The following is a 14,655-nucleotide window of genomic DNA, read 5'->3' as shown; positions in this document are numbered from 1 at the left end:
ACTAAAAAATTCAAATGCCCCTCACAAGTAATGCGATACTCTCCCAGAGAGATTTCTCTCATACGAAGTGAATACAAGTGAGAAGAGGCGGAGGAAATGAAGATTTAAATGCAATAAGCCATTTTCCCACGAGACGCGGGACTGAAGGACCCTCAGGGTCCATTACCAGGCTTTCATAATGGCCCACACACGATCCTGGTTATTCAGACACAACTGGAGCCCGCAAATAAAATCAGGCCAATGTTTACTTTGTAAATAATCAACTTTATGGTAAATATTTCTCTCGATAAATTTGTACATTCGTAGGAAGACAGTTTAAATATAACAATCGATAAATCTCGAGTTTGCTGAAAAAATAATCAGTTCAAAGGCACTTGAACATTGGGCGTGCTAGATTTATCACATCAAATGGTAATATCTCGACTTTAATATCTTGGTTTCAATGTGATTAGTGAACGTAAAGATACGTATTTATTGGCCAAGTTTAATCAATTGAATTGCATCATTCTGTTTAGGTGATTATTAAATCATCTTGATACAGAATGTCAAGGTCATTTTTTTCAAAGAGAATTCATTAATTTTCTTCTACAGTGAATGATAGTGTAACGAACAGAGATTTCATCATCAAATCTTGATTCAGCTTTTTCATTAATGGATTTTTTTTTATAACGAAAGATTAATTAATCGATTAGTTTCTGATTTGACACAATATATAAATCTTTACGTTCCTGAATTGGAATAAAAATAAAAAACTTACTTAAAGAAAAAAACGGGTAATACATATACTGTATAAAAACATGATTATTTTTAACGATGAAATTTCGATGAACTCTGATTAGCAAAATTTATGAAAAATTATTATCTTGTCTGTGTGAAGTTATCGCCATCCATATCCTCAGCTCTACACCTCCCCTCAGGTTTAATTTCCTCAGATCATCTCGTGACATGTGGAACAATACATCCTCAAGTGTGTACTCCTCATAAATAAACTGGAATATATGATGGTGTATTTTGAGAAAATTAAATTCAATTGGTGTCTCATTGTTCACGGGAAATAATTACCCTGTCAATCGAGGCATCGTCTACACCAAGACCTTGGAGCCACTCCACAAGTCTGTGGTCTGTGTTTGATGGGTTGTTGTGGTCTGTTATGCTTATTTGAGGTACCAAAGGTGGCTGCGGTGACGTCGCTGTGCCACATAAGCTTGAGTTATAGCTGAAAATATATTTTTAAATATTGGGTTTCCTCAAATGTTTTTTTTATTTTTTTTATAGAATTTTCAAAAGATTATGTTGAATAATCCTTACCCAGACTCTTGCCTGACGAATTTCCTGCTGATATCCTCACACAATTGGGTCAGAGTTCCCACCTGCACCCTCTGTTCCTCCAACGCTTGTTGAAGGATCGAGTGGAAGGTCTTCTGACTGTCCAACAACTCCTGCAATAGCCTCATATTTTCAATCTTGAGAGAGCCCATTTGGTCTCGATACTCTCTCCAGTATTTAGCATCGATGGAATCCCCTATTTTCTGGGACTTTATTGAGTTTACAGTGGATACTCCAGATGTGGAGCCTTCCTCGGGTCCATCTGGGCCTGCTTGAACACGTTCTTGTTCAATTAAACCTGCACCAAGTTCTATAACACCAAAATTATTGTTCAATTAATCCAATAGATCTGAAAGTATCAGAGATATTGGCAAAACTTTTCACTCACTTGGCCATTTCTCATTCTATCCCGCTTAAAAACCTGTAACCTATTGAATTTACCTGGAGATAATACAGTGATAGCAGCTTGCACAGCATTTCTGACTAGATTATCCAACGCAAACATCCAATGTGGTTTAATGCTGTGCATTCTCAGTACCTCGTTAACTGCTGTTTGAAATAGATAAATAGCAAGATGAAAATGATTTATGGTGGTAGAGTCAAAGTCCAACTCCTCCTTGAGGGTCCTGAACGCCCCTGCAATGGCTTCCTGATTCTGATCCGATATGTAATCTCGTATTCCACGCATGAGCAACTCCAAATGTGGCATTTGTAGAACAGTTTGTCCGACATCCTGATGGATATTTCGCAGCCAGACCTCGCATATTGTTGCCTCGTCTTGGCTGAGAACTCTTGTCAATGTCATGCGTCGTTGACTGTCTTTTTTTAAGAGATAAAAGCCTTCTTGCTCCTCTCCTGATTTCTGACCTGGCTGACCAGTTAATTCCACCTCGGGGGAGAGCAATCCTCCTGAGGAACTTCTTCGCGTCATTGAACACCCTGCTGTGTCCGTTTCACTTATATCTATTGATGGAGTACTTCCAATTGTACTATTAAAAAAAACATTCATTAGATTTTTTTTAATTGTACAACACTATTGAATTGTCAATGAAAAATGAAAAATTTCATCTTTTTAATGTTTAAAATGTCATTTTTTAATATTTTTAGTCCAAATTAAATATAATTAATCAAATTATGTAATTATAACATATAAATAACTCTATATTAATGTGTTTCTATAAAAAAAAAAAATCAAGACTTTTTTTCCAACTGTTTCATGAAATGTTTTTTCTAAAATAACTTTTTAATGGAATTAGTTGCAATTGCATAATTAGAAGAATATGATGATTATTATTTAAATAAGTTCTAATGAAGCCACGATGCTGCAGCATGATTAAATGCAGAACTATCACAAGTGCTTTTAAACTGTCATTAAAAAAAAATGAAAGACAATTTGCAATTGTCTGCGCATAACTAGCAGTAGTGTCGAGCCTCAACAGTAATAAAATTAGTACTGTACCTGTTGAAAGACAAGCAGGCAGTTGGCATACTGATTGGTGACAGCAGATGGGCCGGACTACGGTCTCTCAATGGACTTGATTTCGTCAACGCTCCGCTATACACCACACCTTTAGTGTTTTTAATTGCTCTATTTCGTTTTTTATTCATTTCATTACATTACTCTTCCACCGTGACCATAACGAAATAATAATTGTGATGATTTTTAGCATGCATCGGTACAAGCAAGTGCATCAAGTTCAATATAATTTGGCATTGAGATAAGAAGAAGAGGGAGTCATATTGATCAAAGTAATTAATGCAACAAAAAACGAATTGCCAGTGCAGTACAGAACATAATAATGTGGGGAATTGAATTACCTGTCGTCGGACTGTGATGTCTGTATTCCAGGTGCTGAGACAATGTGATTATTATTCGTTTTGTCACATTTTCCCAGCCGCTCAATTCGATCGCCTGGCACTGAAATACTGCGACTGAAGTCTGGTGGTGCTGCCAGTCGAGAGCTCTTTTTCTTCCTAGAACGTTTATAGTTGTCGTTTTATACTGTTTCATTTCCAATTGCAGTGGTGAGATGTAATTGATTGGATATGAAATCTTTATTAATTGTTCAATTAGCTTAAAAAGGAAAGTAACATGTCAGGAGAGTTTCGTCAACATAATTTGACCTTCCCCGCTGATATTTTTATCTGATTTTATAGCCCGTGTCCTGATTCATATGCTTATCTTATTGTTATCAGTAATGAATAAATAAATAAATAAATAAATAAATAAAAGATAAAGTGAAAAATCAGTGTAAATATACAATTCGAATTAAAAAAAAAATAAAACTTTGACAAGATGATGTAAATTATGCTCAATTATTGAGTGCTTACTCAGTTAAAAATGGATCCTCCAAGAGAACCGAAGCCGCTGCTCTCACGTCTGGATCCGGTTCAAAACACCGTAATATGAAGCTCTTCGCACGTTCTGATAATTCCGAGGGAATTTCTGGGTGAATTTTGTAATATCCGACCTTTCGAAACATTTTTACCCATTAAAAACCTCGAATTATCATAATTACATCGATTGAACAATCTTTTCTCATTAATAAACGTCATTTACTTTGAATACCGCTGCCTGTGGTGAGCCCAGTTCAATGAACGGTGGTTTACCCGTTGCCATTTCCACGATTGTGCAACCCAGCGACCAAATATCCGCCTGCAAAACCCATTAGGATCGTGATAATAATAAAATAATTAATCCCCTTATCGGAGGGTTTAAATGACTTGAGATAAGCTGTACAGACCGGTGCACCGTATCCCCGTTGCCCTTTGTCGATAACCTCCGGTGCCATGTACTGCAAGGTACCAGTGAAAGTCTCCGTACTGGGACATAAACCAGCCAGTCTCTTGGACATTCCGAAGTCTGATATTTTGACTACTCCACTGTATGTATTCACAAGCACGTTGTCACCTAAAATCATGCACACAATATTCCTGGAATATATTTTAATATCTGAAGACGTTGGAATCTAATTTGTGAAACTCTAAACAATTTATTAATCTCTAGAAATATAATTTGATACTAAAGTTGATTAATTCACTGATAAGAATTGCAATGGGAAAAACGAAAGCACTCGATTACGAGACGACAAATATCTAAAAACCGAAAAATTTATGTGCAAACATTTTATCAATAATCACCTTTGATATCACGATGAACGATTTTCTGATCATGCAGATACTTCAATCCCTCGAGGATTTGCTTCGTATAATAAGAAATAGTGGATTCATTCTCTTTGAGTGGGCCCCACTTGGACCTCAGCAATGCGGACAGACTGCCCCCAGGCACTTGCTCCATGAAAATTTTGAAGAAGCCATCCTCACTTACAGATCCCAAATACTGCACGATATTTCGATGCCTCAGTTGACTGTGCAACTTGATCTCTTCGTGCAGAGGCTGCACGTCCCCCAGATTCCGCTCCCTGATCTCCTTTACAGCAATCCTCACTTGAGTGTTCAAGTCCCTCGCAGCAAAAACAACTCCATAGGTCCCCTTTCCCAAGATGATCCTCTTGCTCTGATCATCGAGCTCGTACTCGTACTTTATCTGGTCGTCAGTCATGTAGGCGTCAAGATCCGTCACCATGCCTTCTTCGTCAGCTGTCATCTCCAGGACAAGATCGTAGAATCTCTGTCTGCATTGGATCGAGGGGAAAAACATTTGGAAGTCATCGGAATTCTGGTGGACGTAGAGGAATAAACATCGTTCATCCCTCTTGTATAAACTGACACTTCGAATCATGTCAGCAGTGAACAGCCAGTCGTGAACCTGTTTGCAGTTGTTCTTGATGCTATCCAAACAGAGATTCCAGATCTGAATGGATTTCTCCTCAGCCCCAAGATTGACATTGACGTAACTTGGCATTAAGATCTTCGTCGGCTCGAGAATCAGCAGAGGAAATCGGATACTGTCTCCGACTTCGGATTTAGTTGCTTCAACAAAGTAATCCATCCAAAAACTGAATATCTGTTCCTCAGGGGAGACCTCCGCCTCCTCGCTCTTCTTCCGGAATCTGTCGATGAGGGAAATATTGCCAATTGTGGATTTTAGGTACCAGTTTGGGGGTTTCAGCTTGAACATGCACTCGGCTGCCTGAAGGGCCTTGGAGTAATCCTCAGCGAGAACAGAGATTTCGAAGAATGTGGCGACGTCCCAGTACTCCTTCAGACTGGAGAGGCTTCCCTTCTTCCCTATCAGATTGTTCAAAACCATTCCAATGTGCTGGAGCTCCTCACTCTTTGAGAATTCGTTACCAGCAATCACCAGGAGAGTCGCCAGGTTCACACCAGCGTATTCGTTCGGCTGGACATCGAAGCCCTTTCTATACCAGTGGATGGCGTTTTTCAGGCTCTCTTGATCGGTGTGTCGACTCTCCACGAACTGATCCTTGTATATTCTCCCGCAGAGGCAGAGCATGTCAGGGACATGGTTCTCCTTCTTAGCAAGGGCCTTCTCAATTACTCTGACTGCCTTCTCTCGATCACCCTCTTTATTTCTTCTGCTCAAAGCAAATCCGTAGAGGTAGATTATCATGGGGGTGTTGATGTAGTTCTTGTGGTTGGGAATCGTTCGAAGGTCGTCGACGAGCTGCACCATGGCATCGTATCCCTGAATCTCTCTAAATGACAACAACATGTTGAGGATCACTTCTCCGGAGAGGACGTTAGGATCGTCCAGACGTTTTCTCATGTTGTTGAGGATTTTTGCTAGCTCGTCTCCTGAATACATCTCGCGAGCCTTCCTCAAATCCACCAAGAATTTCTCCTTCATATGAGCCTTGGACTGCAACTCCACGTCCTGCAGGAGCTTCTTCAGTCTCAACGTGAGATGTTGTTTAGGATCGATTGCCTCTTCTCCTCTTGTAGCTGCCAGTGTTGTCGTGACACACGTGCCACAGTCTAAGACCCGGTAAGACACAAATGTGTAGCTCCCACAGGACAACTTTAGCCTGATTGTCGCCTCGCTGTCCACATCATTGTAAAGAAGAATATTCTCCTTCATCCCGAAGGACTCGCGAACCCCCAGGTGATAGAACAAAGCCGACTGCTGGAGCTGGAGGGAGAGGTCCACAACGGCCACATCTGCGTTGTAAAACGTGTCCAGGACGTTGGTCTCCCCAAAGTCTAGCTTCTCGAACTGAACATGATTGAGATTGGCGTTCACTAGGGTGCAGGCTTGCTTTATCTCGTCTAGCGCGCGTTTTCGTGGCGCTAGCTGCTCAGGCTGTTGGAGATCCAGTATGCAAACCACTTGGATGCGGGGACGACCCGAGATTGTTGTGTTACAGGAGACATCGCTGTGGGTGCCCACACTGTCTGTTGTTGAGACTGCATCGATGACGTTGGTGTGCACTCCAAGTGCTAAAATAGAGTTGTCAGTTTGGAAATTGATACAAAATGCTGGATAAATTGGCATTAAATAGAATTAAGAATCGTTACAATGTAAGCATACTTAAAACAGTTTTATTCATTTTTCAAATCAGACAGGTATCTGCTTCACCAACCCTAATTGATTATTCAGGTTTTTCTTTGGCCATTGGATTCAATATATTTTTGGGTGCTTCAGTACCAATTTTTTCCCATTAGAAACAATTAGTTTATCAGAAAATACATAAAAAATTTGATGTACAAGGCAAAGGTTAATAAACTCATGACGATAATTTCAAAAAATGTAATCACCAGCCACTTCCTGGATATCTCCACACGTAGATGGCATCTTGCTGTCAAACTTGCCAGTATCGGTGCCCTCCAGTAGGAAATGGTATGAAATTGTTTATAACACTGATTCAAAGTCAAATCACCTAAAGAGAAGATAAGATAGAGATTTCTCATGGCGTTATCACTGTTGGATTTATGCATAATTACGACGATATGTCTGGATTATTGCGAATTGAGTCCAGCAGCGTGAGAACAACAAAAAATTGATTGAGAAATTTAAAGATTGATAAATTTTCATTACGGATTAGCATTGTTAAACTTACGTAAAGAGAAGTGTCATAAAAACGGTGGTTCCTCTATTGTAAACTCTCGATGAACAATGAACATGTCATGGGACCTCAGAATATGTGGGATTGATCCTCGTTATTTATCTTCGTTTGTTGGTGCTTTTGTACAATCTAAAATAAAGCACAAGTGAATTCCCCTGGTTTTCCAATAAAATAAAAATAGTTTAGAGTCGTTTACATTGTTGAGTACTCGAGCGTCGCTCGTTCCACGAAATATTCACCGGACATTTCCCCTGTTTCTCTAGTCCGTTACAACTTACAACACTGGCTCTGTCTCACATCGGTGTTATGTATGCACAATTTATTAAACGCCAACGCAGGGAAATGCTTCTTCGAGGTTCGAGAAGAAATTCCCGTCAAGTATGAGGAGGGGAGGGAAGAGGGCCTTGAAAAACACTGCAGACTCCAAAACTAGCATGTCGACTCACTGACGACTATTTTACAACGCATAGACAGAAAGGATTTTTTCTGTTTGATCAACTGTTGGATCATGACTAACGAATATCTCTATTAACTACTGAAGTAAACAAGTTAGCACGATGGTCACGAGGGGAAGAAGCATCCGCGAGCATTTTAACGAAAACTTACGAAGATTCACGAGGTAACACGCACGCGCATAATTGGTGCATCCTCCAAGATGATCAGTGTATGAAAACAGATTTGTTCAAGGTGCGTGATTATTTGGAGGAATGGGAGACGAGGATATCAATGGGGATTGTGATGAAGTACAGCAAGAGAAGTCACAGAAAAAGGCTGCCAAGTATGACAGTGGAGCTGCTGATCTCGAGAGGGTGACGGATTATGCCGAAGAAAAGGAGATATCATCGTCTGACGGATTCTCCAATGTGAGTGACATCAACTCGTTTTACCCACGTGTTCATCTATTTTTCTCGTATTTTAATACTATTGTTTTTGAGAAATATTTTCAAACATTTTCTGGATGTGAAGATGGAAAATGTACCTCACAAATGACGTTAATTATTTATAAAGATTAATTTTATGAGATGAACATAACCTCAATGTTACATACAACTCCACGCTCTTGTATTTGAAATAAATAAATTTTTTTACTCATTTTCCAGGCTCTCAGTATAATTGGAGATCGTCGGAATAAAGAAGCGGCAGAGAAAAAAGCTAAAGAGAAAGAATTATTAAAAGTTTCTATTAAAAAAGAAGACGTTGATCTCATTGTAAGTTTCAAATAAATTAAAACTTGACTTGCAATGAAATATTCATTCACAAATTATTTGATTATTTAAATTTCAATTTGCAGATGGGAGAGATGGAAATAAATAGGAATCTAGCAGAAAGAACTCTCAGGGAACACAGGGGGGATGTCGTCCAGGCCCTCATAACACTAACGAATTGATAAAAATTCTTCGCTAATTCAAATAAATAAATGAACTCTCCACTTTGTATACAACTGTCAAAGTAGAGCCAACATTTCGGGGAAATAAAATAAGTTCCAGATGTGAATATTTATTAATAATTACGAGGTACACATCAGACACGTTTGATTTATTCAATTAATTACCCGTTATTTAATCATTTGGTATTCGAGGTTTTTTTGGTCACAACTTACCATGATGATCCCTAAGGTCGATGAAATTTCTTTCTCATAAATTGTTTTTAGTACATTTATCGCAGATATCTTTACATCTTAATGCAGTTTAATCAGCATTGTCTCTTATTGTTCTTCAGCTGCAATTGAAAAATAATAAATAATAGAGTAATTAAAATAAAGAGGTGGGTTGAGTGAGTAAATTACATCTGTCCTCCCAAGATTTATATAATGAAAATGTAATTTTATTTGATGTGGTGCAATGACTTAAAATAAATGGAAAAAATGAACGTTTGTATGAGCTGGGATTCAATGAACAGCTGAGATGCAAAATCATTAGCAATTGCCACTGATAATAATTCTCACGTTACAAAAAAATAATGAACAAATACCCGATAAAAAAAATTGAACAATTTTCATATCCACATAAATGCATAAACTGGAAGGTGTAACGAAATAAAATATGATAACCAGTGGCAACGACTCTCTTGCTAAAACGCTGATTTTTATGATGAGGTAACACTTGTCTTACTTGTACTTATATTTTATCAAATTATCCAGTCATACGCTCATATATTCTTGCTGCAGTTTTCAATTCTCCATTGTTTTTTTTTTTTTCATCTTGAATTATAATTTCACACAATTCTGTTCATTCTATTAATTAGCCCATTTTTCTCAGGAAAACGAAAGAGATAAACAATATTGGATTATTACAAATTTTTTTGTTTACAATAATTTTTTTTCTTCAACTTTTTGACCATTGTCCGTCAGTCCCAAAGTGACAATTTTACATACAGTGCGAGAATTAACGAAAAGAATGGGGAATTCTGTTGTGAAATGGTGAAACTTCAATTTAACATTTTTACTCAGTGTTTAGGTATTTTGAGGAAAATGTCAGAGAAAATTTCCTCCTCGATATTTCCATTTTCACTACATCTTGTCTGTTCTATTCAGTTACGTTTCACCCCTCCACTACTGAATTTCCCCAGAGAATGTCTCCGAATAATTTGGGACATTATCGCAGTCTACAAAAACAAAATGAGAAAAAGAGAAAAACGCAAATAACATAAACGAAAGAAAAAAAATCAGTGTCAATAATTCCTATTCTACAGCTCATAATAGTAGTACTGTCTTGTCCATTATAAAATAGATAGTAGATATGTACAATAAGCTTAACTTCAAGTGTGCTTAAAACGTGTATTTGCTTCATTCTTCCCGAAGACAGGAGGGATTGGGGGGACGGGGGCTTTGGGACCGGCCGAACAAGATTTAATGTCATCAATTAAACGTCACTGGCTGCAGGATCGACACATTTGGGGAGTTGAATTGCATTATAACTTTTTGTCTGGGTAGGAAAGTGGGAATTACAGTTGCAATAATTACAATCGGACTTATCACAGAACATGTATGGCATTAATCTTCGTCATTCATTAATGTTATGGTATAGGGGTGTTTTTTCTTTTTTTTTCCGTTTAATTAAATTGATGATAAAACTAGGTTTCGGAGGATCGGGAAGCCAGTATTAGTACTAAAACGACAATTATTGTTTTTTGTGATTTTTTCAAAGGTTTTTTTGCCTCTCTTGGTTGCCCATAATTCAGTTCATTCACCACACACGACTGATTTGGTTTATCCCCTTTTTTCGTTTTGTTTCCTGTGACTCGAGATTTAATTACACAAAAACGATTAATAGTTTGGACTATAATTGACTAACGTTTATTTATACAATTTATTTAAATTTTCAATGGTTTTTTTTTGTTTCTCCATTCTGTTGTCAATTTTAGTTTTAGTTTAGTCTCCTCACTGTGTCACTAAATTATCATTTTTCAGATTCTTCATCAGCCGTTAAAAAATCGAAACGTCAGTTTTGCCAAATACGATAAGACTGTTCTCTTCAAAAATAATATAATTGACGAGAAAAATATTTTCACACATTATGGACAACCATAAATTTTCTCGATTTGAAATCCAATCAAATCAATGAATAATAAATCAAATCAATCACTTCAATTGACTACGCAATAGTTGCAAAAAAAAATGAACAGAGAGGAAAAAATTATAATGGGGAAACAAGACAAACTGTGCCACAAAAAAAAAAAAAAATTGAACCTGACACGATTTGAAGGGACTGTAGACAAAAAGAAATAGACAAAAGTGCAGGGCAAAGTGGGTCTGGGGTGGATGGGCACAGATTGCGTAGTATTTTAAGAATAATCATAGTAATAGTCATATCGTATTAAGAGAAAGAGATCATAAAAAACACTAACTAGAATCATTTCCCCTTTCTTTCTGGAAGAGTTTTGACGTTCTCATACATCATTTTTATAATTAAAAATCACTATTAATTAATAAACAAAGTGTGTCCCCCTCGAAACAACCACCCAAAAATCAAACAATCAATCAATCATGATGACTTTTTTTTTCATTAATAATTTCTAAAATTAATCTTCTTCCATCACGTGTGGCAGAGGGGGCCAGAAACAATTTGATCCGTGACAGAGGAACCAAAGTGTTATATCGTCGAGGGCCCGACGCCTTTATCACAACTTCTTGTGTGTCGGTACGTGGCAACATGGCGAAGTTCAGTTTATCATCTTGGTCCAGCCTTCAAGCCTTTAAAAAGCCCCCAGATGTGCTACGATTTGTCCACAAGTCACGTCATAATCCAAATGATTTTTTTTCCATTTCATTTTCTGTTTTTTCTCCCCACTATTTTCTTATCCAATGTTTTAACTTGTCCTTTATCTTCCATCTTGGCAATTTCTTGTCTATTTTTTGGCGCAGTTTATATTTGTTTTTTTCTTATTTTTGCTGTGACGTTTGTTGAAGTGGAATGAAACACATCCGAAGAATTAGGAGCAAAAGGCGGAGACGACGATAGTTGTTCTGTATCATTTTATTTTTCTTCAATGGGAGGGACGGGCGTTGTATCTCTCAGAGGTGGGCGAATGTGGTGGGTTCATTCTTTCTGCTGTATATCTGGGGCTTCTATGTCTCGTGGCATTTCGTTGCACGGAGTCTTTGTTATTTACTCTGTTTTTATTTATTTTTTTCAACTTTTTTGACACACTACCGACACTCACTGAACACAAGAGTCTGCTGGCGTGGGTGCGCCTATCTCAGCATCTCCATCATTTTGTTACTTTATTTCGTTTTTATAATTTCTTCATTTATTTATTTTTTTATGATTTTTTTTTTGTTTTTAGTTGGGCTTGTTAAACTTTCGGACAACGAAAGGGCGCACTAGGAAACATTGATTTAACACTACTCTCAGGATTCGTCACTGTACAGAAAAAAGAGAGTTCATGAGGGATGTAGGTGGGGCGGTGACGACACTGTTGTCGTGCCCGGAATTAGAGGTGACTGCTTTCAGCTCTGCTTAACTCGCTTTCGCGGTGGTCCAATTGGTGGCATTTGTTGTGTCGCTAGTGCACGAAATGCTTCCGCAATTAGGTGGGGATGAGAGTTCACCATTGATTTGAAACCAGTCGTGTCCATCACGTCCGTTGCGTGCCTGGAAATCATGAATTATGAATTTTATCAGTTGATGATGATAGTTTATGAAAATTAAACTGGATTAAAGTAGATTTGAAGCATTTTTTTTAGTACATGTTTCATTTGAACTTACGTATTGATAAAATCTATGGCCTGTGCCTTGAGTTGATCGGCACTGTGAAGATCGGCAAGTATAAGAATGTCAGCTGCATTCTCAATGGCTAAACTCGTACATAACGCCTCCTCGCACATAACTTTGAGCCTCTCGAGTGCGTATTTGTCAGCAGCAGCCAACAGATCGTCAGCCATCTTCCCCAGATTGTCCGATTTACCCGTGTAGATAAATCGAAGCATTTCCCGCAGTACCTCGTGATCCACGTCTGTTATGTCCACTCGATTCTGCTTGCGTTCCTCCATTTCATGCTCGAACATTGCAGAAAATACAGGACTACGCGCTGAAAGCATTGAAAGAATCATCCAAATTAATCCCTGACACTTCAAAGAATAAAAAAAAAACATGATGAATCGATTTTGCTTGATCCTCCTCTACTGGGAATATGATATTCACCTGCAAGAATCGATTTGTGCGCTTGGAACTCCCTCCCACAAACAGTCAGCGTGACATCACTGAACTTTTGACTCTCAAATAGCGAACCAAGATCCTCAGGTAGCCTACACTCAGGCACTTTGAACTGTATCGTATTACTCTGTCCAGAGAGATTCACACTATCCGCCACAACACTGACCTGAATTATCAGAAATATTAACAAGCAACATTAGTACAGCCATTATCGCCTGCATGAAGTTAGTATAGCAACAAGTAACATACAAAGGTATATACCTCACAGAATATCGTGAGTTTGTCGTCTGGGAGTAATCCATTGGCCTCGTCGAGCAGGAAGTCTCTTCTTATAAATTTTTTGAAGCCCCAGTCCTTACCCTGGACAAACCTGTAGGCCCGTTGGCTCTCTAAAAATGGAAATGAAGAATTGTTCCACTTAAATATTGTCCTTGAATCATTGAATTGAATGTGAAATGTGATTCAAGATGACGTATTATTTGAATGAAAAAAAAATTGATATTCAAATTTAATTCACTCACCCATAGCTTTGGTTTCTTCTCTTTTGGCATTAAGAATTGAAAATTTGAACTTTGCTCTGACTTCCGATTTATTGCATGACACAAGTAGCAGATATAATGATAAATAGTCCTTGCTCTCTTCATCCAGGCCTTTTGGATTCACTCTCAAACACCTGTGGCCAGAGTAATGAGAAAACAAAAGAAAATTAGACGATTAAATTTATCGATTATTCCAGTGGATGGAAACCAATCGGCCTCCCATTACATTCAATACATTACGTTTTGTATTTCAATCGTCAACTGGTAGAAAACCAGTGACAATCAATTGCAGCTCCAACTCGGTAAATTGCCGATTGAAAATGTCAGAATAACGTAGAAATCCGTCAATTGCATGTACGACCCAATTTACTGCCCTCATCGCAACTAATAATGCTATTCAACGGTCACGAACAATACCACCACATATTTTGTAATTCAATAAATTTTCACTAACGGTCATGAAAATTGAATAATACTCAAGCACGATCGTCAATCATGCCCATTCTTTCTTTTATCAGTGATGATTGATATTTGTTGATTCTCTCATTCTTATTATTATGAATAATTTGAATAAGTGGAACTTGCCATTTGAGTTTATCGTTGGCCCCCGCTGAGAATGTCGACGACTTGAGTACTTCTCCCATTTCTTCCCGGCAGAAGCTGAAGTTATTTATCGTCCACATGTAGCTGAATTTAACCACCTTCACCTGTACACACAAAACCTTCAAATGCAATAACCAACGTCAGAGTTTTATCCCGGTTTGGAGGACAAATTTAACATAACAATCTGTGCACGAGAGTCAATAATCATTATCGGCATAAATATTTTGAGTGTTTCTCATTGAGGAACTTTTCTCGGGTAGTTACGTATAATATTCGAATGAAAATCTTGCATTATACATCACCACGACGAAGCTGAACTCATTCAATTATCAACGTCTCAAACATACGTTACAATAAAACCTCTTCCATAAAATTAAAAGGCCGTGACTATTCGCACCATTGCGTGAATCACTCCCGTACACTCCATACACTCCACGCATGCGTGAAGTTTGTGTGTTTCACGCAGCCGAATTTTCATACTGCTGTGTATTTCACGCAGTTGAAGTTTCATACTACTGTGTGTTTCACGCAGTTGAAGTTTTATAC

General features: G+C 38.0%; 3 protein-coding genes across 7 annotated transcripts in view; 1 reads left to right on the top strand and 2 right to left on the bottom strand.

The window, feature by feature from the left end:
* Positions 1-243: 243 nt before the first annotated feature.
* Positions 244-7,826, bottom strand: LOC107048623 (mitogen-activated protein kinase kinase kinase 15). 3 transcript variants are annotated; one of them, XM_015271882.2, is made up of 13 exons: positions 7,510-7,826; positions 7,308-7,442; positions 7,006-7,201; positions 4,468-6,687; positions 4,071-4,237; positions 3,887-3,982; positions 3,658-3,797; positions 3,145-3,300; positions 2,786-2,881; positions 1,768-2,315; positions 1,309-1,636; positions 1,063-1,216; positions 244-989 (listed from the first exon to the last, which is right to left on the bottom strand). In XM_015271882.2, the coding sequence occupies exons 3-13, from the start codon at positions 7,040-7,042 to the stop codon at positions 846-848; spliced, it is 4,086 nt and encodes a 1,361-aa protein (XP_015127368.1). In that variant the 5' UTR covers positions 7,043-7,201; positions 7,308-7,442; positions 7,510-7,826; the 3' UTR covers positions 244-845. The 3 variants fall into 3 exon arrangements, with proteins under 3 accessions (XP_015127368.1, XP_015127367.1, XP_015127369.1); XM_015271881.2 differs by having other exon boundaries at positions 7,006-7,127; XM_015271883.2 differs by lacking the exon at positions 2,786-2,881 and having other exon boundaries at positions 7,006-7,127.
* Positions 7,827-7,933: 107 nt separating this feature from the next.
* LOC107048625 (huntingtin-interacting protein K) lies at positions 7,934-8,839 on the top strand. The gene is made up of 3 exons (XM_015271887.2): positions 7,934-8,176; positions 8,414-8,521; positions 8,605-8,839. Exons 1-3 carry the CDS (start codon positions 8,021-8,023, stop codon positions 8,698-8,700), a joined length of 360 nt encoding a protein of 119 aa, XP_015127373.1. The 5' UTR covers positions 7,934-8,020; the 3' UTR covers positions 8,701-8,839.
* A 276-nt stretch (positions 8,840-9,115) lies between these two features.
* Positions 9,116-14,655, bottom strand: part of LOC107048624 (speckle-type POZ protein) — a 25,581-nt gene continuing 20,041 nt past the window's right edge. For 2 of the 3 annotated variants that reach the window (XM_015271885.1, XM_015271884.1), the window contains exons 3-8: positions 14,092-14,213; positions 13,489-13,640; positions 13,217-13,356; positions 12,956-13,133; positions 12,521-12,842; positions 9,116-12,406 (exon numbers count right to left, since the gene is read on the bottom strand). In XM_015271885.1, coding sequence (XP_015127371.1) covers positions 12,262-12,406; positions 12,521-12,842; positions 12,956-13,133; positions 13,217-13,356; positions 13,489-13,640; positions 14,092-14,213 — 1,059 coding nt within the window. In that variant the 3' untranslated portion in view covers positions 9,116-12,261. The remainder of the gene's footprint in view (positions 12,407-12,520; positions 12,843-12,955; positions 13,134-13,216; positions 13,357-13,488; positions 13,641-14,091; positions 14,214-14,655) is intronic. The other variant, XM_015271886.1, reaches the window with a different exon arrangement.

The sequence above is a fragment of the Diachasma alloeum genome, unplaced genomic scaffold (genome assembly GCF_001412515.2).
Source record: "Diachasma alloeum isolate Michigan unplaced genomic scaffold, Dall2.0 Dall_scaffold_00195, whole genome shotgun sequence".
Classification (NCBI taxonomy): domain Eukaryota; kingdom Metazoa; phylum Arthropoda; class Insecta; order Hymenoptera; family Braconidae; genus Diachasma; species Diachasma alloeum.
Note: the sequence above shows the minus strand (reverse complement) of the source record. Positions and strands in the feature narration are given on the sequence as shown.